Below are 26582 nucleotides of genomic sequence, written 5' to 3'. Positions count from 1 at the left end.
TCTGATTCCTGCCAATCACATGACTGAATGTGTTCTGATTCCTGCCAATCACATGACTGAATGTGTTTTGATTCCTGCCAATCACATGACTGGAAGTATAACTGATGTGAAAGGACGATAAAACTAAAAAGTCTAAAATAAAAATTGTTTTATAATAATTTTACATATAAAGCTATTAACACATTTTAATGGTTAACTTCAATAATATGATTGTTGTTGTTGGTATAATCAAACCTCTTTTTTTTTTAAAAAAAGGATCACGTCCTCCTCCCCTCTGTTGTTTGGTACAGTCTGATGAGATAAAAGAGAGAGAGAGAGAGAGTAACTCGAGCAGGTCCTCAAACCCTTCTGACATCAGAGAAGCACTTCAAGTTCAAAAGTAAGTATTTGTAATTTCTTTACACACATATATGTGGTTGTTATTAATATCTTTTCCTTTGGTGTGCCTGTAGAAAATATAAGTTTACATTTCCAATTTCAGTTTACAAATATAATTTCTGAACATTATTTGCCATACATATTAATCTAGAGAGATTTTTATATGCACAAGGTGAGACAACAGACAGTACAATCTACTACAATCTGATCTCACAATCAGAGGCCATCTGGGATTATGATGAAGAGACAGGAAAAAACTGAGACTCAATATCCATGCACAGAGAAAAGTAGCGCTGGCTGCTGTGGTTTACTGAAAAACAATAACAAAAATTACCATAATTCTCACCCACAAAACAAATGTTTGCACATTTAACACATTTATTTTGGTCTTTACTTGGGTTGACAAGAGCCCTATTTTATAAGTGACATATTTTAAGACCAGTTCTATGCTAGTTCTAATGTTAGGAGGAATTAAATGGACTAAGAAAACATGTAAAGCAATTAAAAATCATTGTAATACTATGCAATAGTAATAAGTAATATTATACATAAAATCATTGTAATAAATAGACCAGTAAAACATGTCTCTTATGTGACAGTGTCACAAACCTCCTGAATAAAGTAAATAAAGTAATAAAGAGTAGGCCTATGTATGGTAAACCTATACATACAGTTAGGGTGACATTAAAGGACATAAACCGTGATATAAGATTTTGGCCATTTTGATTTTGGCCATATTGCCCACCAATTTAGCACGATCGCCATGGACAGCACCCGGTAACATCACACGTAATAAGGTATGTCTTAAGCAGCTTTCTAAGGTATAGTTCGGGGAACATGCCTAGAAATGGTATACCTTTAGTTAAGTTATACCTTAAGAGTCTTCGTAGCGCGCTAAGAGACAACGTTATCAGGAAACCCAGCCCAAGGCTGCGTTGAATTGCTGCTGAATTGGTTGATATCGATGGCTCGAGAATCGATTATTCTCTCGTGCAGGAGCTGCTTCACTGCATTATGTGAGAAAGTGGTGTTCTTCATAAAAGCAGCACTTCAGAAATAGTTGAAATTGCATTTATTAGGACTCATGGGATATTATAAAAAATAATCCAAACTATAATAGCTTATAATAGCCTAGCCTACATATTTTAAAATTGTATCATATATTGCTGCCATAATAACTATTTCAAATTTTTACATGCTGTCTTTTCTTTCCCATTTTTGAGGTGGAGCTGGGATGAAATAGTGTTCTTGTAAATACTTTCCAGCATTTCAGTAATAAAATTGTACATCTTACATACGGTGCTCGGCAGTAATCACAAAGGATTTAAACAGTGAATTTTGAATCTCTTCTTGTATGTGAATCGAATTGTAATTGTATCGCAGAATTTTTTGAGGTATCGGCAATTATATAACTGGCTGAGAGAATCGATATCATATTGTATCGTGATGAACTGTCTGATTTACACCCCTAATGTTTACGCAATCCAATAGTCTATTCAGCTTCTATGATTTGGATGACACATGCATGTAAAATTGTTTCTCTGCAGGAGGATGTAATTGCACAGGAACTGTTATCCTGACAAGAGTGAAAAGACCTGGGTCATCATGTCTTGATTTAAAATTGAGCAAAATGGGTAATTATAACAAGCTAATTATTGTTGGATGAAATCAATATTCTAAACATACTATTGAGCATATTTTAAGATGTTTGTAATGATGACATTTGATGCTAAAGTTCTTATTCCTTTAATAGTTGTTGTGGAAGGAGAAAAAAAGAGAGAAAGTCTACCATCAGTTCTGCAATCAAAAACATGGAAACAGACACTAACAGCAACAGTAGCACTGACAGTAGTAGCAGTTGCTGTAGTAGTACATATGGCAGGAACAACAGAAGTAGAGGATGCAGTTTTAGGAGCAGTTGCAGCAGCAATTGCAGTTGCAGCAATTGCATTATGGGGAGCAGAAGCAAGAGCAGTAGCAGGTGCAGTAGTGGGTTCAGTACCGGGAGGCATAGCAGGAATAGCAGCTGCAGTGCCAGGATCATTACTAGGAGAACAGTCACAAATCGGATCAACAGTAGCTGGAGCAAGAACAAAATTACAATGCAAAATAAACAAAACATGTTGGGCAAGAGATAAACTGCAATGGGTAAAAGATAAACTACAATGGGTAACAGATAAACTACAATGGGCAACAGATAAACTACAATGGGTAAAAGATAGGGTAAGAGATAAACTAAAATGGGTAACAGATAAACTACAATGGGTAAGAGATAAACTAAAATGGGTAACAGATAAACTACAATGGGTAAAAGATAAGCTACAATGGGTAGCAGATAAACTACAATGGGTAAGAGATAAACTAAAATGGGTAGCAGATAAACTACAATGGGTAAGAGATAAACTAAAATGGGCAAGAGATAAACTAAAATGGGTAACAGATAAACTACAATGGGTACGAGATAAACTGCAATGGGTAACAGATAAACTACAATGGGTAAAAGATAAGCTACAATGGGTAACAGATAAACTACAATGGGTAAAAGATAAGCTACAATTGGTAGCAGTTGTAAAAAGTGTAAAAGCAGTAGTACAGGGACTTATGGAAGTTGGACAAGCATCAATTATACAATTAGGATCAGCAATAACTGCAGCATCAGCAGGACTGCTAACAGCATCAGCAGGACTGCTAACAGCTGGAGGAGCCGGACTGCTAACAGCTGGAGCAGCAGTAGGAGGATTATTTGGAGGATTATTAGGAGGAATGTTAGGGCTTGGGGCAGGAGCAGCATCACAATGGGGAAGACAGAGACAAGCAGCAGGGATGGTAAGAGTGCAGATTTTACACAAATAACTGCTCTCTATTGATTATGATAATTATTTTAATCTTCAGAATGATTACTAAAATAATTACTGAGACTTGAGACTATTTTTTTATAGACATTTCGAATAGAAAATGTGATGCATGAACACACTCAGAAACAATTGTGAAACAATACAGTTTCCTTGCCATGGCCTTCATTAGTGATTTATCTAGTTTATCGATGGTCAATGATGGTATCAAAGCAGGGAGGAGAGTATAATGCTAATGCTATAATACTACCATGTTAAATTGCACAATATATAATGTTGGAGTGTTTTAGTTCCCTTTCAAAGGGGAACTCGCACTGCGTCCTGAGACGCTTATGGGGAATGCCTCCGCAAGACTGGTATCTGAAGCAAATCACGGCAATCGTATTGGCAGTGAAAGCCTATGACATTATACTAGTGCGAACAGGAAGTATATAAGGAGTGCCTAGGGAACATGTCAGCCTATTTTCGTTTCTCTGAATGAGGGCAGGCCTACCTCTGGCCTCTGGTCGAGCTCGAGGAAAGCGCCTACATATCAACTGCCTCGAAATGAGAGTGGTCTTTCTAGCCCTAAAAACCTTCCTCCCACACCTGGCAGGACACCATGTCTTGGTCCGGATGGACAACATGGCAGTGGTGTCATATATAAATCGCCAGTGCGGTCTCAGGTCATACAACCTGTACACCATGGCCAAACAGCTCCTCTTATGGGCTAATGCCAACCTGCGCTCGCTCAGTGCGGTGCATGTACCGGGCATACTGAACCAGGGTGCATATAGTGGCTCAGTGGTTCATGTAGGTTGTCTACAAACCGGAAGGTTGGTGGTTAAATCCCCGGTTCCACCGGACCAAGTGTCGAGGTGTCCATGAGCAACACCTAGCCCCAGCTGCTCCCGACGAGCTGGATGGCACTTTGCATGGCTGACACTGCCGTCAGTGTATGAATGAGTGAGTGAATGGGTGAATGTGAGGCTATATGTAAAGCCCTTTGGTGGCCATAGGTCTGTGAAAGCCATTTACCATATGCTATCTTGAGACAACGTTCCTCCTGAGGAATGGTCCCTCCACCCTGAGTGTCTTCGGGAGGGCAGAGGTCGACCTCTTTGCCTCAGAAGACAACTCTCACTGCCTAATATTATTTTCGAAGAACAGGAATACACTGGCCCACGAATGGCCCAGCTGCCCTCTTTACGCATTTCCTCTGGTCTCGATGCTCCCTCAGGTCATCGAACGGATCAGAGAGAACAAGTGTGCAGTCCACTTAATAGCCCCTCTCTGGCGGACCCAGACATGGTTCCCTGAGTTGATGCAGCTGCTAGAGACAGCTCCCTGGCATACTCCGCAGAGGAAGGACCTCCTCAAGCAGGCAAACAGGACAATCTGGCACCCCCGTCCCAACTTGTGGGCCCTCCATGTATGGCCCCTCAACGGGTATCCAGGGACCTCCCGGAGAAAGTCCTAAACCCTATTGCTGAGGCTAGAGCTCCGTCCACAAGACGTCTCTATGCCCTTAAGTGGTCAGCGTTCACCGGCTGGTGCTCAGCTCGGAACCTAGACCCATATTCATGTGAAGTACCACTGGTACTTTCCTTTCTCCAAGAGCTGCTGGACGTGGGCCGGACCCCCTCCACGCTCAAAGTGTACGTGGCAGCTATAGAAGCCTTCCATGCTCATTTGGCCGGCCAATCTTTAGGGAAAAGCGACCTGATTGTACGCTTCCTCAAAGGGACCAGGAGGCTTAACCCGCCTCAACCTCTCTCAATCCCTGCTTGGGACCTATCTACTCAGGGCTCTTAAGGGACCCCCTCTCGAGCCGCTTCAGTCGGCTGACTTAAAGCCACTTTTGCTCAAGACCGCACTCCTGTTAGCCCTAGCATAAGTCAAGTGAGTAGGCGTAATTTTCTTTTATTAAATCCAGACAAGACAGAGGTAATACTTATCGGTTCAAAAAACCGCCCACAAAACCTCTCACAATACAATTTTAACATCGTAGGATGTCCTGTTACTTTATCCTCTACAGTAAAAGACCTGGGTGTTATACTCGATTGCAACCTGTCTTTTGAAAATCATATTTCATATGTTACAAGAACAGCCTTTTTCCACCTTAGAAACATTGCTAAGCTACGTAATATGCTATCAGTTTCCGATGCAGAAAAGTTAGTTCATGCATTCATGACCTCGAGACTAGATTACTGTAATGCTTTATTAGCTGGTTGTCCTGCATCCTCAATAAACAAGCTACAGTTAGTCCAAAATGCAGCCGCTAGAGTTCTTACTAGATCAAGAAAATATGATCATATAACACCGATTTTATCATCACTGCATTGGTTACCTATAAAGTTCCGTATCAATTACAAGGTATTGCTACTGACTTATAAAGCCCTAAACAGCTTAGCTCCAGTCTATTTAACGGATCTTCTATCGCCCTATAATCCATCACGCTCTTTAAGATCACTAAATTCGAGGCTTTTGGTCATACCTAGGATATCTAGGTCCACCAAAGGAGGGAGAGCATTTTCACATTTAGCTCCGAAACTCTGGAATAGCCTTCCTGATACTGTTTGTTGCTCAGACTCGCTCTCCCAGTTTAAAACTAGATTAAAGACGCATCTCTTCAGCCAGGCATTCATATAACATTTTAAATCTTACTGTTCAAACTACAATCCGGCCTCTAGTTCATAAATGCCAGAGGAGAACTGGCCCCCGACTGAGCCTGGGTTCTCCCAAGGTTTTTTTCTCCATTGGGTCACCTGATGGAGTTTTAGGACACCATTAGGTCACTTGATGGAGTTTTCGGTTCCTTGCCACTGTTGCCTTTGGCTTGCTCAGTTGGGGATATTTTGGGGATATTAATTTAATTTTATCAATCAATAAATTTACACTAGAAACAACCTTGTTGTGTTATTTTGGTTTAATGCTGTGAAGCTGCTTTGATGCAATCTGTATTGTGAAAAGCGCTATATAAATACACTTGACTTGACTTGACTTGAATCTACTCTGCCCTTTCAGGGCTCTCAGAGTCTATTTAGAGTGCTCTGCCCCGTTCAGGCAGTCGGAACAGCTCCAAAGGGTCCCCGGTCACGAAGCAGAGATTATCACGATGGATAGTAGATGCTATCTCTTTAGCCTACGCTTCAGTGGGCCTTCAGTTCCCCATAGGCGTCAGGGCTCGTTCCACAAGGGGCATGGCCTCTTCATGGGCATGGTCCAGTGGTCTACCAATTGATGCCGACTGGTCTTCGCCGTCCACATTTGTAAGATTTTTCAACTTGGAAGTGCCGGCCCTGGAGGCACGAGTCCTTTCTATATAGGAGGTCTTGGCTCTCCAAGTTGGTTGGAGTTACTCGGTTACAGGCGTAACCACGGTTCCCTGAGAGATAAGGGAACGAGTATTGCGTAGCCGGCCGTGCTATTACGCTGCACGTCTAGGTGCTGTCGCTTCAGTCAATTTAACCTGATTCCTATGGCGAACAGCCCAGTTGCCACAGCCCAGCCAATTAGCACGCTCAGACAACCTGCACTGTGCTGGCTGTTCAGCTGCTCTACGATTTAAAATAAAGGCTTCAATATTTTTGAGAAAAGGAGTTTTCCCATAGTGTATAGCTACGCAATACTCATTCCCTTATCGCTCAGGAAACCGAGATAACGTCAGTAACCGAGTACGGTTTAATTTCTCATTTAATCAAATCTACTAATGTATATTGTTAGTGCCGATAATTTTCACATGAATAAATCCATAGATCTGTGACTTGTGTACTTTCATGGTCTAGTGGCAGAACTTTTGCCAAGCGTGTCAGAGGTTCTGGGTTCTAATCCACACTTGTATAGTTTTTTTTAAAACCGAATATATACTGAATATCTATGGAGCTTAAAATATGACAATATGATTTGAATTTGAATTGTGTAAATTTGAAATATTTACAAGTGAAATCTAACAAAATTGAATTTTAGGTGGTAGTTTAAATAGTTCTGAATTTGATTTTTTTTAAACGAATATTGAACATTTGAAATTTAACAAATTAAAATGTTTTTATGGCTGAATTTTATAGACTTGTATTTATTTTGTATTTTCAAACAGCTAGTTTTTTTGTTCTGAATTCTTATACTGCAAATATTCAGTTTAAAAAAATTACAGATTCAAGTTTTCAAGATGAAGAAATTCGGAACTTCAAATTCAGTTTTCTAAAATTCAGTCTCAAAAATTCAAACTCAAAAATTCAGATCTTACAGAAAGTAGGTCACAGGTCATCCACAAAAGATCTCAGAAAAGTCGAACGGAGCATTTTGGCTGCACTGCAGTAGTTTTCTGCCGCAAACGCGGTGGTGGTTCAAGAGAATCCGTGTATCTTTCGTTCAGTCGTTTTTTATTTAATATTAAGAGTAGAAAAATGAGAAAACAGCTTGAGTATTAGATTTCTAATATTCTAGTAATAATAGTGCTCCGCTGCTGCAGTTGCACGGAGCTTACAAAACTTAATGCGTGTATTGCAACAAGGCTACATTTAATTTTCTCATCAAACAACTAGACTAATGAATGGCTCGGCACAACAGAAGAGCCTAGACAGGGCTTTCTCTCTGTGTAGACCAGCAGTTGGTCTGAATTTGCTATAACCTATACTGTAGCCTATTTTTCGGACTGTAGGCCTAAGTCACATTTTATCATGAAACACGCTGTGATTTATTCCAAAGTGACTCAGGCATATATAATGCATTTAACGTTAAATAATCTAAATGTTGACTTTCAAAAGTAGGTGCGCCAAGAAGGCTATTCGCTGTATTTTGGTTCATTTTTGGTGAGCGCCAGCAAGATCTTGAAGGAGACCGAGACGCGCTAAAGCAGCGCATCATGTTGTTTTATTTATTTTTCAATGGCATGATATTTTGTAGTCATTTTGAACGTACACAAATAAAAATATACATTTTACTATTTCGAATGATGTCATTATCTGTATTACTATAAATAACAGAGTATTAAGTTATTTTCCAGCAGTGGAACAAATCCAAGTGATGGCGCAGGAAATGGAAATGTTTTATTTATTTGTATTAGGTACATCCGTACCGCAAGTTGTTTCAAAATGTGGTGGGGACAATATCGACCCTGGCAAAAACCCATATTGCTCTGCGACATGTCGCAGATGGTCGCTTTGGCCAGGTGGTATTTATAGCAAAGGGAGCGGGACGCTTTAGATTCTAGAGAGCATTTGAATGGACAGAAGATGTGATGAGAAGCTGTAGTCCGCGTTGACGTCATAAAAATCTGTGATAAATTTTTGCGGAATTGACTGCTTATATCTCCTAAATGCGAATTTTGTCATTGGTTTGGAACACACCAGCTTATTCATAATCTTAAGCCTAACATGTTCATACTAAAAGCTAAAAACTTTGATTTCAGGGGGCCTTTAAGGATGTTCTGCTCTCATTTGTCCATCTTCCTGAAGGAAGAGGGACAAGCATCTGGGCCCAGTGGCTCGGGTCCCTCTCACGCTGAGGCGGAGAGCAGATCTAGGTCCTGGGGTTCACAGATGGAGCTGGCGGAAAAGTTTGAGAGAGGAGTGAATCTCTCGCACGCTTCCGCTGATGAGAGTGCTCTGCTGGGCGAGGATGCAGCAACCTGGCTCTCTTGGGAGTGCGCTAAGGAAGAGACCTGTTCCTTTCCGGCCATAACCCTCCATCTCCAGTGAGCCTTCCATTCCTCCCCGATCTCCATACTGAAATCACGAGAGCATGGAAGAAACCATATTCCGTATTCTGCCCGCATCCACCGACATAGGTATGCGAATTATGCAAATGTCAAGGGGATGCAGGAGCATGGATATGTGGGGATGCCCCCAATTGATGAGACGTTTGCAAACTCTCACGGGTGGGTGGGCATCAACCTTGAAAACTCCGGCCCAGCCTACCAAGCCACTAAAGAACACTGCACGCTTGAATGGCAGGGCATACACGGCAGCAGGTCAGGGTGGTGCTTCACTTCATTCCATGGCAGTGCTTCAAGCTTACCAAGCCGATCTACTGAAGGACTTGGATCAGGGTCAGGGTCTTACCCCTGATGCGGTATCCGAGCTGCGCTGCACCACACCACAGATCTGGCTCTCCACGCCACAAAGCAGCTTGCCGCCGTGGTTGGTAGATCGATGGCGGTTATGGTGGAAATGGAGAGGCACCTGTGGGTGAACCTGGCGGACATTAGGGAGAAAGAAAAGGGCTTTCTCTCAGCTCCCCCAATCTCGCCATCTGAACTTTTTGGCAACTCTGTAGAGGCTGTGGTGGAAAACTTCAGAGAGGCAAGGGTGCTCTCGGTGGCATTTAGATCATGCATACTGCGCAGAACCTGCACCCAGGCAGCCAGGGGGTCCTGGTCCACCTCGGTTTGAGAACTGCAGACAGGACCAGAGGGCTAGCGTCACCTCCTGGGCCCTTCCTCCTCCCTCTCAGAGGAATAGGTCCAGACCAGAGGAAAAGGAAGCAGGATTTAAAGGGAGGTGATCCATCAAAGGTGCTCCCAGCACCAGTGAACAATCCTTCCCTCTGAGGGTCTGTACATCGACCCTCTCCTCTTCCTTTTCTCTTCCCCCGTGACCTTATACGGTGAGTAGCAGTAGAACGAAACATCACCTGAAGTGAATAGTTCGGCGCCCTCTTAATTAGGGAGTTATTTTTCTAAGCTGTTTCTTATCTGAGTTCTAGATAGTAGATATGGCAAGCGCCTTGATATCATTCTGTGTGAGTGAGTGGGCTTCCTCTCGTTAGAGAGTAATTCTGGAAAATAAGCCACCGCTCTACTGAGCTCCAGGCAAGATCACGATTTCAAGCATATGACCTTCAGACAGGCCTCCTTGGTAGACCACTTTAGTTTGAGAGAAGGGGTTTCCTCTCACTAAAGAGAGTGAAGGGCACTATGCTGAAGCCACCACTCCCCTGAGCTCCAGATAGATCATGACTTCAAGTAAGGGCTGCACAATTAATTTAATTTCTAATCGCGATTACGATTACGGATGCCACGATTACGTAATCGTTCAAAGCCGCGATTACAAAAGAAAATCCACTATGTGTGCGTGTGTTTAGAGCAGGGGTGTCAAACTTAGTTCCTGGAGGGCCACAGCCCTGCAGAGTTTAGCTTCAACCCTAATTAAACACACCTGATCAGCTAATCAAGTCCTTAAGGCTTATTTGAAAACTGCAGGTGAGTGTGTGTTGAAGCAGGGTTGGAACAAAACTCTGTAGGGCTGTGGCCCTCCAGGAACTGAGTTTGACACCCCTGGTTTAGAGCATGTTATGTTATGAGAGGCGAATCCCTACTACTTCAGAAAAACCAGCACAATAGGAACTACCAGGCAGTGACGTAAGTGTACGCTGAAATAAAAAGTCTTTCACCTCAGAAAAACAGACTTTCCTGTCATGTCAGCTGTTATACTGTGCTCGTAGCGTGCACTCTTCAACTGCATGCGCAAATGCGGCGACGCGCGCTGTCTATCGCTTCACTGTATATAAACTGCAAAAGAAACTACGAGCATGCAATGTCGTTAAGTTGTAAATTAATAAGTCACGAAATAAAAGTAAAATACCAATAAATCACGTCACTGGTACGTCGTGTGTTAGCTGAGAAGGATTTGCATGCAGGTATGATTTTCATTCTATTCACCAGGAGAAGTTTCCATGGGTTCCATTAACAGTTCTTGTTAGTATTGTGTATGGTAACTGTCGTTTCCATATTAACCCCAAAATGCCACTTTATGTTCATTTTGTGTTATTTTTTATATTTTTAAATGGCTGTGGTGGCTCATACCAACATTGTATTAACACAAAGGGCCCTATCTTGCACCCAGCGCAATTGACTTTGTACACCGACGCATGTATCATTCCTATTTTGCACCCGCGCAAAGCGGACTTTTCCCTCCACAGACGCACGTCGGTTAACTAAGAAATACATTTGCGCTCCCCGGGGCGGTTCAGCACAAAGAGGAGGCGTGTTCCGGCGCAAACGTTCCCTCATGCTATTTTACAGGTTTAGAAAACAATTCCGCCACTGACCGAAAAAAAAACTGTTTAAAGTCAGTGGCGCGTTGCGCATGTTATTCATATGCTATTTTAAGGGCGCATGCTTGGCGTGTGCACAACGCGCATACACTTTGATTCTCTCATCTACACACAGACGCAGCAGTTATCATTTTTGCAAATCATACATTATTACGATAGATAGATAGATAGATAGATAGATAGATAGATAGATAGATAGATAGATAGATAGATAGACAGTTTATTATAAAAGCATACATCTAGCTTACACATTTACCCAAATTATCATACGCCTGTTTAACCGAAGTTAATTTGGGTGTGTTTCTCCATCCCCAACGTCCCTGACGAGAACGTCGGTCTCCTCGGCTGTGAACCGCTCCTGGCGCGCGCCTGGCAAATCAGCCGTTATAATAGGAATCCGCTTTAGAACAAGAGCGCCTGCTCTTAAAGGGAATGTGAGATGACGCTCTGATTGGTTTATTTCACATTATGCCCAAACCACATCTATGAATAATGAAGCTACTTCAGACCAACCCCTTTTAGATTTGCGTCGGGCGCAAGAGTCATTTATGCCGCCGGGAAAATAGCAACAGCGCCCAAGACCCACCCACAAAGTTACTTGTGCTTTGCGCTTGACACTTGCGTTTCAGATCGTTAAAATAGGGCCCAAAGTTTGGGACTGCTATATAATAGCTTTAGCATAGGCCCAATGTTTATTTATTAGTAGTCTTTACTATTAGTCATATTCTTACAATTTATGTGTATGTTAAGTAAAGGGGGACAGTACTTGTGTGTGTAAATTTTTTTGTGTAAACATGTATTATAATATATATATATATATATATATATATATATATATATATATATATATATATATATATATCATTTCTCCCTAAAACATAACGACAGAATCAGCACGATCGGTGATTGTTGTAAAATGCAGTCTAGCTACTGTTGCTAAATTGCGGGACGCGTTTAATAATTAAAAGAGCTATTAAAAGCACAAAAATCTGCACAAGAGATGCTGTTCGCAAGGCGGCGCGCGCTCCGAAACAGACCGAGACAAGCAAATTATACTTTGGGTTTCATGTGCGCATCTAAACGATTAATTGTACACAAAAGTGTGTCAAAATGACCAGCTTGGAGATTCACTAAAAACAGTTTATGTCTTAAATGGACGTAGTTATGGAAATAGTTGGGAGAATATGGTGCATCAGTCGCCTATTAGATCTTAAAGGGGCCGCAGTCTAATAAACATGCGGACGATTGCGCCATTACTGCGAATCAAACAACAAGAGAAAAATCACTCACAGCTCTTGAAAGAATAACTTCAGCTTTAATAAGCATTAATCTATTCATGATAAATTATACAGTGTTATTTTACATTTTATTACTTTATTAGATTTCTTTTTAGACCATGCCTGAACAGTAATGTTAGTAGGCCTTCCTGAAATTAAAGCACTGTGTAGGCCTATATAATGTGTATCTTTGTTTAATTGTTTATCTTTTGTTTATCTATTGTTTATCTTTGTTTATTATATATATATATAAAACAAAAAGAACCATAATAATACAGTTAAAGTACCGGATCGATAAGCAGTATTGGTAAGAGTAGGAATACCGTTAATAATTGTGCTTCAAATAAAAAAAAAAGTATTTACCTACACCTTCTTGTTTAAAATCATTTACATAATATATATGAATGTATATAGAGTGTGATAAAAAGGTGACCTTGAAATTGTGGCGTTAAAGGTGATGCGAGCCAAGGAAAAATTTGGGTGCACCCAAATTTTGTGCTGGTGCACCTAAATAAAAAAGTTAGGCGCACCAGTGCAACCAAGGCAAAAGGTTAGTCTGGAGCCCTGTTAATGTCATTAACTGAACTGAACATTATGACGCACACATTGTAACCCAACAACAAAGAGCGCAACGTGCGCCAACTCATCTGGCACTGGAGAGTGGAATAACCTCAACGCTGCGTTTGTCTCTCTCCTTCCTCCACGCTATCTCAGCTGCTTTATAGGGAATTCCTTCAGACACGCACCAAACATCGCATGGCCAGCGCTCAGATCGATGATTGAGCACAGGTGGTAGTAATTTACTATCAAGAAAGCAAATACAGGAAGAGAGAAAGACAGAGAAAGATAAAGAAATATACACTCCAATAACACTCCTTGTATAAACAACAATAACAGTTTGAATACGTCCTTGGACGTAATACAGTCTAATGTGTGACCTGAAGGGGTGAGTGATTTTGGCACTTCCGCTGGAAGTTGCCATTATTGTGATACAGTTTCAGCCATTGTTTTGGCATGCACTCCCCTCAGCATGGCGACACAGGTATTTCATTCCCCATAAGTATCTCAGGACGCACTATGACTGTAACCCCTTGTTCCCTGAGAATAGGGAATGAGACACAGGGTCTCGTTGCCATGCCTCCGGGCTGCCTGCACAGTCCCCTCAGACAATAAGTGGTTGACATGTTCCCTAGACACCCCTTATATACTTCCTGGTCGCACTAGTATGATGTCATAAGCTGTCGCTGGCCAATACGATTGCCATGATTTGACAGTTGCTTCAGTCACCCTGAGGTGTTACCCATAAGTGTCTCAGGATGCAGTGTGAGTTCCCTTTCGAAATACTTTTTTTTTTTTTTAATGAATATGTATTGCACAGATGTGTATTGGAAATAGGGGTGTGCCATATCATACCGTCCACGATAATACCGGTATACATTTTTACATGATAAAAAAGTGTCATATAGCCCCGCATGCACAACAACACCTGTCTGAGCGTGAGAGCAGCAAGTCAGCCCCCAATGACGATTTACCTAAAAAGGAGCTACTTCAATAGTATTTTAATAATTCCCGCAGGTCTACCACTTATAATGCGGGAAATTCCCCGCAAACACTGATTCACTTTAGCATGTACATTGTATGAGAAGCCTAAATGAATCCACACAGATTATAAAATCAAATCAATAATTTTAAAACTTTCTCCAAGACGCAATTTTGCCAACCGCGTGAGTGTTCAGCAGTGCCGCTGTCTTCTCTCTCTCGCTCTCAAAATGGGTTGCACAAGTCAAGCGTCGATAACACACTCTTGTGTTTTGCAGTCAGGACATGACGGAATTGTCTTTTGTCACTTGCATCGTAACTAAAGTTTATCATTTTCACTTCTTTTTAAGTCTTATCAGTTTAAACATTTGCGATTTTAAACTCTCCCTGAGAGATGTTTACTCTGCGTGCATACATACAGTAAAGCCGTCTCACAAACTAACAAAAGTTCTTTTTCGCGGATTATATCGCTTTAACGGTGGAAAAAACACGCAAAATTGTGTAAAAATTCCGGTCATAGTTAGTATATTCATAAACAATCGGTTATGTCTGAAATAAGCATAAAACGCGTGTGACAGACAGTATAATGAAAACAGTAATGGATACGGGCACTAGCTCTAAAAGTGACAGCAGCCATATGTGTCTGTCATTAATGTTGTCGTCAAAACAACAAAAGCTTTCATTGTAAGGAATCAGAATTAATAGCCTATGTATTTAATTTAGTCAGGACTCAGGACTATCCGTGTTATTTTACATTTGATTACCTTATTCAGTTTCTGTAGCATTTCTGAATACTAGTGTTAGACCTACCCAAAAACTTTTTTCTTTGTTGTGTATTAACATTTGTATTTGAATACTATTAATTTGTATTTGAGTTGACTTTTGATCTTGTTTGTTATTGGCTGTGAGAGCAACAGTGTTTGTGATTGGCTGTGAGAGCTCTCGATAAAAAGGAGCGCGCCTTCAAGAGAAAAGAACAGTCTACCAGAGCACTTTAAGTGTAGTGTTTGAGTTCCTAACTGAAAAGTCTTTTGGTTAATCAGCAAATAAAATAATCAAAATCAAGACTATTCGTCATCGTATTTGTTGCTCTAGTAAATACATGACAAGTTTGGCGACGAGAATGGGATTTTAATGTGTTGTATTCTGCAGCGGGTCGCTCCCGCCGTGATTAGCTAAAAGAAAAAGCAAGCATGGCGCTCTACAGTACAGACACAGGATTAACGTTCGACGAAACGTCGGAAACGTTTGAAAACTATGAAGAAAGGCTTTTGCAGTTTCTGGTGGCCAACAAGATTGAAGCTGACCGGCGGAGAGCGGTATTTTTGTCTGTGGTTGGTCCGAAAACTTTTGCACTGCTAAGAGATCTGATTGCACCGAGCAAAGTGAGCGAGACAGAATTCTCGGACTTATTGAAGGCATTTAGAGACTTTTACACACCTAAAAAGAATGTGTTGGCTGAAAGATTCACGTTCCGAAATCGTCGACAGCAAGCTGGAGAATCTTTTGGGGACTATATAGCTAGCTTAAAGGGGCTGGCCTGCACCTGCGAATTTGGCGCCAGCTTGGAGGAGCAGCTAAGAGATCAATTCGTGTGTGGCATAATTGACAAAGAACTGCGCCGAAAACTGTTAAAGTCCCTGTAAAGGCAATTCTAAAAAAAAATTCTAAACACATTATAAATGTTAGAAATGTATTGCTAAAACATATTACCAAGACTGTGAACTGTGAAATATAGAATTGTGGAGTTAGACCGTTAAACATTTTTTCACCATTGCTGTGTTCCGGATTTTCTGGGCGGGGCTAAAACGGGGGCTCGATGACGCACTGAAGCCCCTGAGCTCCTGGACACGCCCCTACTTGATGACGCACTGGAGCCCCTGACGCTGGCCCCTCCCCTAACAATATAGCACATTCACATCAGTTTGCCGATCGCGAGTTACTGTCAGTACTATTAGTTACTACAGCCTATAGTTTGCAAGCTAGCTATGCCTTCGTCACGGAAATGCGTACTACCTGGATGCGATCACGTACATAACAGATCGGTGTCCTTATTTAAATTTCCGAAAAACGATCACATCAAGAAGAAGTGGATTAATTTTGTGAAGAGCCACCTTGATGGACAGCTGTGGATCACCGCCAAACCCCGCCTCTGTAGTGATCATTTTACACGGGATAGTTTTATAAACTTTCGTCGGAGACAACTGGGATTCACTGATAATCCGCTGTACTGGTAAATGGGGCCGAACCGACTATCTCCCGCCTCGGCCTTCATCCTCCCGTCGCGCCGACAACTGGTGCCATCGTCGGCAGTGCGTGCCCACCAGTGATGAGTGTAAGTTGCCTTGTGTGCTTATGTTATAATTATAGTAGGTAGTCCAGGCTCGAACATGTATGGCTTTGTAAAACCAATTAAGCTGCTAGGTGCAGGGGCGGACTAGGAGCATCCATTCCATCTGTAACGGTGACAGTTGAGTGTGGCGACGGCAGCTTTCCCGCGAGTGGGCGTGGTTTCAGCGCAGCCAGCGGACACGCCCCCAGCGTTTGAGAGCAGAGACTACTGCTCATTTTTTCAAGAATTTGATAGCTTATTTTATGTACTTGCCGGCTTTTTTTATCATTCAAATTTGGCTGGGTGGCTAATAACACATTTTTCTGTGGTGTGACAAACCCAGAACACATACTTAATTTTGACTTTACAGGGACTTTAAATGCCGCAAGTGATGAAGGCCTGACATGGGCACGTATGCTGGAAATAATGAACAATTTTGAGTGTACAACCAGTGGAATGCAGTCTATGCAGAAGGGACTGCCCCCATCGTATATGCGGACGGATCATCTAGGCCTGTGGGGAGTGAAGCAGCCTGAGTCCAGGGCGTTGCGACCGGAGTCAAGGAGCATCAGCGGCCGAGAGTGCTACAGATGCCTGGGGAAAGGACATGGACCGAGCGACTGCAAGTTCAAAGATTTTCAGTGTCGGGGATGTGGAAAAGCTGGTCATCTGGAACGGGCCTGTAAGAATAAGCGGACTGATTTCAAATCAAAGGAGCAGCAACGGTCAACAGGAAAAATGACTGTTCGTTCTTTTCAATCGCGGATCGGACGTGAACTTCATGGACAGACGGGAAGATTCATTTTATGGAGCCGTGGCGTTGCCGTCGGATGTTTCCGAGGAACGAACTGATTTGAGACTGCACACAGTAACTACGGACGTATCTGGGTATGTGAAACCATACAAGGTTATGGTGAGATGTAACGGGGTTAAAATGTGTATGGAGGTAGACACTGGGGCCGCTGTGTCGGTCATTTCTGAGAGCTTGTACTGGTCAAAATTCAAAAAGGTAAAATTGCAACCATGTAACTTCAACAACCCAACTTCAACAACTTGATCAACCCATGGAATTGTTGGGAAAAATGAATGTCCAAGTTCAAAATGGGGCGCAAGATTTAAAACTAACTTTGTTAGTGTCGCGAGGAAAAGGGCCAGCTCTTATGGGTCGCGATTGGATCAGGGTGCTAAATTTGGATTGGTCTCGAGTGAATCACATACGCGATCTGGTTGAGAAAATCTGCGCAGACCACAAAGCTGTGTTTAGTTCCCAATTAGATTGCGCGAACGGGGTAACCGCCAAATTGTGCGTTTCGCCTGAGGCAAAACCGAACTTTTGCAAAGCGAGGCCGGTGCCTTATGCACTACGGGAGGCCGTCGATAAGAAATTGAATGAACTAGAGCAACAAGGAGTAATTTCTCCGGTATTACACAGCGAGTGGGACGCGCCCCTTGTCTGTATCCCAAAACAGGACGGCTCAGTTCGCATATGTGGCGATTATAAAGTGACGATCAATCCGTGGCTAGACATTGATCAGTACTCCATACCCAAAACGCAGGATTTGTTCTCTACCCTAGCTGGGGGAAAACATTTCACCAAACTGGATTTGACGCAAGCGTACACTCAACTGAAAATGGATGACGAAAGTAAGCCTTTCCTCACTGTTATTACGCAGCGGGGATTATACGTGTACAATCGTTTACCATATGGGGTCGCTAGTGCGCCGTCAATCTTCCAGCGTACCATGGATATGGTCTTGCAAGGATTAGAGGGTGTTGTGTGCTATCTTGATGATATTTTACAGTAATAACCGGAAGAGACACCAACGAGCATTTGAAAAATTTGAGTAATGTTTTGAAACGTCTAGAAGAACATGGGCTTAGGCTAAACAAAGAAAAATGTTCTTTTTTTCAGAATAGTGTAACGTACCTCGGACATGTCATCGATGCGGAAGGGTTGCACCCAATCCCGGAGAAAACTGAAGCCATCGACAAAGCCCCTGTGCCTAAAAATGTATCAGAGTTGAGATCATTCCTGGCCATGCTGAATTATTATGGTAAATTTATACCAAATCTGTCGAGTGAAATTAAACCACTCACTGAGTTGCTTCACAAAGATGCTGATTGGAAATGGACAGAAAAATGTCAAAGTGCATTTGAACGAAAATCAAGGCTGTCTTCGGCGCCGGTGCTGACACATTATGACCCTAAATTGCCGGTGATCCTAGCTTGTGATGCATCCCCATATGGGGTTGGGGCAGTAATTTCACACCAATTTCCAGACGGTACAGAAAAGCCCATTTCGTATGCCTCACGTACACTAACAAAGACTGAAGTTAACTATTCGCAGATTGAAAAAGAGGCTCTGAGTATTATTTTTGGGGTGACTAAATTTAATGACTACTTGTATGGGCGCAAATTCAGGCTATATACAGATCACAAACCGTTGGTCAAGATATTCGGACCGAAGACAGGCGTACCAACCTTGGCTGCAGCGAGACTACAGAGATGGTCACTGATTTTAGCTGCGTATCAGTATGACATCACATATAAACCCTCCCTGCAACACAGTAACGCTGACGCTTTGTCATGTTTACCTCTGACTGTTGAGAGTAATGAGAGTAAACTACGATTCTGAGTTTCCTTTTTGGATAGTGTTCCAATATCGGCACAAGAAATTGCAAAACAGACAAAATTGGACACAGTGTTACAGAAAGTGAAACATTTTACGTTAAATGGTTGGCCAAAACACGTCACAGAGGATACACTAAAGCCATATTTTTTGAGAAACACAGAACTGACTGTAGAATCTGAGTGTGTTCTTTGGGGTTTCCGTGTGATCGTGCCAGAAGTGTTAAGATCACAAATGCTGACAGAACTGCATCACAATCATCAGGGCATAGTGAAGATGAAGGCCCTAGCTCGAAGCCATTTTTGGTGGCCTAACCTTGATGCAGACATAGAAGTATTAGTGAGCACATGTCAAACATGCCAGACAGAAAGGAATCAGCCTGTTACAGCTCCTGTGCATAATTGGAGTTGGCCTAATAGGCCCTGGCAAAGAATTCACGTGGAATTTGCTCAAAAAGGGAAATATAACTTTCTGGTAGTAACAGATAGTTTTTCACGCTGGCCTGAAATTGCATTGATGTCTAGTACCACTGCAGGAAAGACCATTGAGATCTTAAGGGGTTACTTTGCTAATTGGGGCCTTCCTGATGAATTGATCTCTGATAATGGGCCGCAGTTTGTGGCAAGTGAATTTCAAACATTTTTGAAAAACAATGGGGTAAAACACATTCGGAGCCCGGCATACCATCCAGCCTCTAATGGCGCTGCAGAGAGGTTGGTGCAAAATTTTAAAAGGGCTTTGGAAAAGGGAAAGAATAACAACTTGTCTTTACAGCACTGTATCCACAATTTTCTTTTTTGTTACCGAAGCACCCCCCAATCTACCACAGGAAAAACCCCAGCAGAGTTATTCATAAAGCGAGAATTCAAAACCAGAATGTCACTCTTGAAACCTAGTTTCACAGAGAGCATGCAGCAGAAGCAGGCAGCTCAGCAAGCTAAACTGTCTCATAGTAAAACTGTCAGACAGTTTTTGCCAAAACAACAAGTTTTGGTTCGAAACCACAGGGGAGGGGAAAGTGCCAAGTGGGTACCGGGAAGTGTGGTTCCTAGGTGCTAGGTCCTGTTACATACTTGGTAAAAGTGTTTGGGAAATTGTACAAGAGACATGTAAACCAGCTCATCGGTTCGGAATTGCAACAACCAGAGTTAAATGATGAACCGTGTCAGAATGATGTAATTAACAAGGATGTGTTAAAAACAAGGGCTCATGGCATTGTGGCAGGACATGTAAGAGATGAGGATTCTAACAATTCTGTACAGGGAAAGCCGTTAGAATTAGGGGTTCCAGGAACCACTGTCACTCAGGAAGGGGCACTGAGACCTAAGAGGCAAGTAAAGCCCCCGATTCGATTGGATCTGTAATTACAGTTTTTCTCGATTGCTTAAACACATTTCTTGAAACTATGCCTCGTATTCTCAAAACTATAAACACAAATCCATAATGTCTCACCCAATTCCCCAAACATCCTATTTTCAGGTCAATGAAGCTCTACACTCAAAATCATTCACTCTTGCTGAAAAAACAAACTTTGCCCTCAGACAGGACACACAAGCCCTCAAAATCACACACAATACAACATAGTCTAAGACACTGGTGCAATAAATTCAAAACAACATTTCCAAAACTGGTAAGTTATGTTGCTTGTGGTTCCCCCCCTCACAAACCTTTTCACATGATGAACACAAAAGACACAACCAGTGGATACATTGGCACATTTTTATTCATACACAGAAAACACACACACACAAACATATTTTTTTTTCCTGTTTTACTCTTTTTTTTTCTTTTTTTTTTACTCTTTTTTTTTTTTACTCTCTCCTCTATTTTTTTTTATATTTACTTACAGTAAGATGTGTGTGACCAACATATGACAGTAAAAGAGCACAAACAAACCATATTCTAATATGGAATTCGAATTGTATTGGAATGGAATGGAAAAGAGTGTTGGTCGTGACAGGAGGGCCTCCACTCAAGGATACAATATGATGGATACGTCTAAGAATGTTCCACATATGGTTGAAATAACATCATTTGCCTAGAAATATAACATTCTGGGAGTCAAGACTATAAAGGAGAAAGGATGCCCTCCCTTCACTGTCACACTCTGCAGCCACTCTGTGTGACTGTACGACTGCTGGCCTTTTCTTGCAAGAAAATAAACCTCATCAAAGACTATTGGAAATGTTTGTCTCTTATTCAGTGATAGAATTTTGTTTGCCACCACACCTCCCTGAAGGTTCTCGAGGCGACGGTAAAGCGACTCAAATTTGGCCTTACTCGTAGCCGAGCCTCCCTCATAGTCATACCATTGACAGAGACATGGGCAACTAGAGTGGCTTGAATTTCATCTGAGACTGCTTGTCTTCTTGTCCTTGCCCTTCCTCCTCCTCATTCTTATCCCTCTTCCTTCATGTCTTTCTGGATCTATTGTTCCAAAACGCAATAAACTGATTTGGGCCCTTTTATATATCTATTGAAGGTTCTGACTGATGTGTGTTAAATTTTGACTCTTAGTGTTTCCACTTGGGTAATTGTGTGCTAACTGAGCTGAAGCTGTGCTGACTTGAGTGAACAATTTTGAATGCTAGTGCTTTCTATATGACAACATGGTCTAGGCAATGAGAAATGAAGGGATTTGTGTGTAGAGTTTTGCAGTGACAGTTCAACAAATCTGACTCATGTGTCAAAACAGGGAATAGTGTTTATAGTTTAGTGAAATGGGTGTGCTTTTTGATAAATGGCATTATGGTTTTGAAATTTTAGTTCAAAAGCCTGGTTATAGTGTTTAAGCAATCGAGAAAAACTGTAATATAATGAGATAAAAAAAGAAAAAAATAAATAAATAAAAAAGAGAGAGAGAGACCTTAACAAAACAAATGTTTTGTTTTATTTTTGTTTTGTTGTGTGGTTTGAAATGGTAAAATTGTGAGTTCCAGATTTCAGGGGAGAAGTGTTGTGTATTAACATTTGTATTTGAATACTATTAATTTGTATTTGAGTTGACTTTTGATCTTGTTTGTTATTGGCTGTGAGAGCAACAGTGTTTGTGATTGGCTGTGAGAGCTCTCGATAAAAAGGAGTGCGCCTTCAAGAGAAAAGAACAGTCTACCAGAGCACTTTAAGTGTAGTGTTTGAGTTCCTAACTGAAAAGTCTTTTGGTTAATCAGCAAATAAAATAATCAAAATCAAGACTATTCGTCATCGTATTTGTTGCTCTAGTAAATACATGACACTCTTTATTTGTATCTTTATTATTTTGTATTTATTTTTTGCTACTTTTTTCAATTTAATTCAAAGATTGAAATCAATTAAGCTTCCTTGTGTTGTGTAAACTCTTAAAAACAAAATTACCCACTTGTAAAAACACAATGAGTGAGCAAACATTTAGGTGAGATAAATGTAATTAAAAAAAATTGTCTAAATTTGTTTTCTATGTCGTCATAAATATCATTATCGCAAATATTCTTGAAATATCGTGATATAATTTTGAGGCTATATCGCCCACCCCTAATTGTAAAGATGAAAAAAAAATTAACAACTGAACAGAGAGTCAGACAAAAAAATGTGCTTGTGCACCCCCATTGCGCCATGGCTTTAACAGCTGCATTACTGTTTGATGAAACTAAATAGAAACTGTGCAATCTGGCTTTACATGTTACTCAAGACAGCCCCTTTAGTAGGCTCTTAGTGTCTACACTGGTAGCAACTAGCATACATTTTTTATGGCCATTTTCCACTAATCCTCTGACCCCTCACATTGTGCTTGTCCTCTTGAAATGAGATTTAACACTTTGTTATGGTTTAACTCATGTGTGTTTTGGCGGATATAATTTTTAACTGATCCATCCTTTAATATCAGGTTCTGCATCACATTGTGACAGATTCATAAAATTATTTGTGCTGAAATGTGCTGCTCAAATGTTTCAGAATGTTGGAAACTCACACCATTATCCATGAATCTCTACAGGCAGACAATGCTCCACAGACTAATGCATCTCCACTGACAGACAATGCTCCTCAGACCAATGAATCTCCACAGACAGAAAATGCTCCTCAGACCAGTGAATCTCTACAGGCAGACAATGTTCCACGGACCAATGAATCCTCACTGACAGACAATACTCCACAGACAAGCAAATCATGGACCGATGAGACAATGGAAACAGAGAAATCGCCTTCAATCCCAGGTAAACACAATTTGAGTTCATTCATTGCACTTTTTGCAATATTTAAACTTTGTATTTCAGATTTATTTTTATTGTTTTAACAACATTGTGTGGACTGTATTTGTTGAAATGCCTCTGACAAAAAATAACTGCACCAATCAACCACTAATGGCAGATAGACAATTGGGTGATACAATTGCCCTGTATCTTTCTAAACATCATGTTTTTTTACTGCAAAGTCAATAACCTTGAATCTCCACTGATAAGGGTGTGATGAAACAGCTTACAAAAATACATGATAGATCCAAAAGAATAAGAAAATCTGAAAATATCCAGACATCTTGCCTCACAAAACGAAGGTCCCTGGTTTGAGTCCTGGCTGAATCAGTCAGGGGGCCTTTATTTGTGAAATTTGCATGTTCTCCCTGTGTTGCTGTAGGTTTCCTCCGGCTTCCCCAGCAATTCAAAGACATGCAGGATAGTTGGATTAACCCCTTTAGGTTCAGAGATCGCCGTTGATTATTGTTGTTTAACATTCACTGCATGTTAAAAGATCACACTCTTGCTTGATCTGGGCAAACTGAGTATCATTAGAAAGATTAAAGACCCCAGCTTTAATATTTGAAGACTATTTATGATCAAACTGGGTGGCAGTGACATTAAATTCTTAAAGCAGAACTTGGTCACTTTTTTAACTTAATAAAACTGTCTAGAAATCATTTGGATGGTTAAACAACCTGGTCTGGTGATATTGGTGACTTTCCCCGCTCCCCCCAGCGTTCCCACGTGGAAAACCAACCTTGCAACTTGGGGACATAAGCCGCTTTCCGACCGGAGGAACCTTTTCACAGTTCCTAGAACTATTGGCTAAGGTACCCGGATGTCGGCGTGTTCACACCGCAGGAACTAGGAACGATTTTAGTTCTAGGAACTCCATTTGTAGGAACTAATTTAGGTCCTACCTCAGAGTAGGGTCTAAACCAGCACTATAGGAACTATCCGTGACGTTAGTGTACGCTGATTGACCGAACGCACGCGGAGCACCAGCACCCGCCATTTTTAAAACAGCTAGAATGTAAACACACAGATTATAGCCTATATATTTACTCCATAAACTAACTATACAAACATGGAAAACAGTGATAGATGGGTCTCTAAACCTTTATGCTGAAGAGAAAATCCAACGCAACTTTGAGGGGACCAAGCCAAACATGATTATGTTTATCTGCCCAGCTAGCAACACTGGACATCAACCACACGGCATAGGCTAATAACCTTTTTTCATATACTGTCTACTTTCTATAACAGTTCTATCTAATAAGATATTAAACAGTACTGTTAGACAGATTGCTAACTAATAAACAGAGAATGCGAGCATTGTTTGCTCTGGCGTTCTCAGCGCCGCCAAAATAAAGGTCCGTCGCGCCGTCAAAATAAAAGTCACCGTGCTTGCGTCACTCCCTTACCCCTCCTACCAGTTCCTATGGCCACTTGTGCAGTGCGAATGCAAACAGCAAAACTGAGTTTGGGGGAGAGTAGTTCTTAGAACTGTTTAGAAGTGGACAGTTCCTAGAACTAAGTTCCTATAACTACTTGGTCGGAAAGCGGCTATAGACAGTAAAAGAAATGGACACAGCGACCCCATTGGATTCAATGGAGACAAGTGAAGTCAATTAGAAGCTCTCACTTCCTGGGGGTCGAGCGTACTGCGCAGACTCAAACTGAGCTTGACATCGTTGATGTGACGTGAGCAACCCGTCTGTCTTCTAGTAGCCGTGCCAAGAGCAGTGTTGGGGAAGTTACTTTCAAAAAGTAGTGTTTGCTCGTTACTCGTTACTTTTTTTTAAAGTAATCCGTTACTTTACTTTGTTACCCCCTTTGGAAAGTAACTTTTTATGTTACTCGTTACTTCTACGTTACTTTTATGTTGCTTGACTTTGGGCAGAACCCAATATCTGTTCCTAAATGTGTAGGCCTACATAAAGTTATACTATGGAGGACATAACAGGTATTTCTTTTGTGCTCTTTATTATAAAAAATAGTATCAATAGGCTCCTTAGGAACAACTTGGTAACCTCAAAATGGGTCATATGTCTCAAAATAAAACATTTACAGTATGAGACGAGAGCTCCAGTTCACGCGCCGGTGCCTCGCCTCCATGTCGTGATTATTGCATGCTATATTTATTAAATTCAGGCAATTGGTTGACAAAACATTGATTAAAATTAAGATACAATTAATATAAAACGAAATTCACTTTAAAGAAAGGCTTTCTACAAAAACAAACTTAATAAAGTGGTCAAAATCATGTCTGCCCACTCCATTTGTCTCCCGATATATTGCGCAAAATTATGATCTTACTCATGCTTTTCACTTTTCATATAATCAACATAGATGAAATAAATGTATTTATTTTATTTAAACATAAATATGAAACTAAATCATTTTCTTTAATGACTAGGATACAACACGTAGGCCTGTAGCTACTAACTTTCAGGGCTGAGTTTCCCGATAACGTTGTCTCTTAGCGCGCTACGAAGACTCTTAAGGTATAACTTAACTGAAGGTATACCATTTCTAGGCGTGTTCCCCGAACTATACCTTAGGAAGCTGCTTAAGATATACCTTCTTACGTGTGACGTTACCGGGTGCTGTCCATGGCAATGCTGCTGAATCTGCTGATATCGATGGCTCGAAAATCAATTATTCTCTCGTGCAGGGGCTGTTTATGTGAGAAAGTGGTGTTCTTTATAAAATAAGCACTTCAGAAATAGTTGAAATTGCATTTATTAGGACTCATGGGATATTATAAAAATAATCCAAACTATAATAGCCTATAATAGCCTTGCCTACATATTTTAAAATTGTTTCATATATTGCTGCCATAATAATCATTTTAATTTTTGATGTGCTTTCTTCTCTTTCCCATTTTTGTTCGCTGAGGTGGAGCTGCGATGAAATATTGTTCTTGTAAATACTTTCAAGCATTTCAGTAATAAAAGTGTACGTCACGTACGGTGCTCGGCAGTGATCAAAAAGGATTTAAACAGTGGATTTTGAATCTCTTCTAAACTCAGAGATGTGGATTCAGACGGCAATTAAAATACCACACGACCTGTTTGTCAAAAAACAGTAGGTACTAATTTGGCCAGGGATTTTTACGCGGGTTTGGTGAGAAAAAACATTGATATGGATTCGGACGGCACTAATATAACCGACTTACCCCTGTAAATGTTTAAAATACCGTACGAGCCCACGAGAAACAATATTAGCGTCCGAATAGGACTTAACTGACAGTAGCCTATGTTTTCACTGGCCTTTAAAAGCGCTCTTTAATTAAAATAAATTTATAAAATGTTACTATATAATAAT

The 26582-nt window shown here is 41.1% G+C and overlaps 1 protein-coding gene across 2 annotated transcripts in view; it reads left to right on the top strand.

Moving 5' to 3' along the window:
• The first annotated feature begins 334 nt into the window (after positions 1-334).
• Positions 335-26582, top strand: part of LOC311075917 (uncharacterized protein) — a 66590-nt gene continuing 40342 nt past the window's right edge. The window contains exons 1-4 of one of the 2 annotated variants that reach the window (XM_084103625.1): positions 335-379; positions 1926-2012; positions 2132-3204; positions 23012-23231. In XM_084103625.1, the coding sequence (XP_083959751.1) occupies positions 2009-2012; positions 2132-3204; positions 23012-23231 (1297 nt within the window). In that variant the 5' untranslated portion in view covers positions 335-379; positions 1926-2008. Of the gene's footprint in view, positions 380-1925; positions 3205-23011; positions 23232-26582 lie in introns of those variants that run through there. The other variant, XM_084103624.1, reaches the window with a different exon arrangement.

The sequence above is a fragment of the Abramis brama genome (genome assembly GCF_963993115.1).
Source record: "Abramis brama genome assembly, chromosome: 25".
In the NCBI taxonomy this organism is placed as follows: Eukaryota; Metazoa; Chordata; class Actinopteri; order Cypriniformes; family Leuciscidae; genus Abramis; species Abramis brama.
The sequence above is the reverse complement of the archived record's forward strand: the minus strand, read 5'-3'. Positions and strand labels throughout refer to the sequence as shown.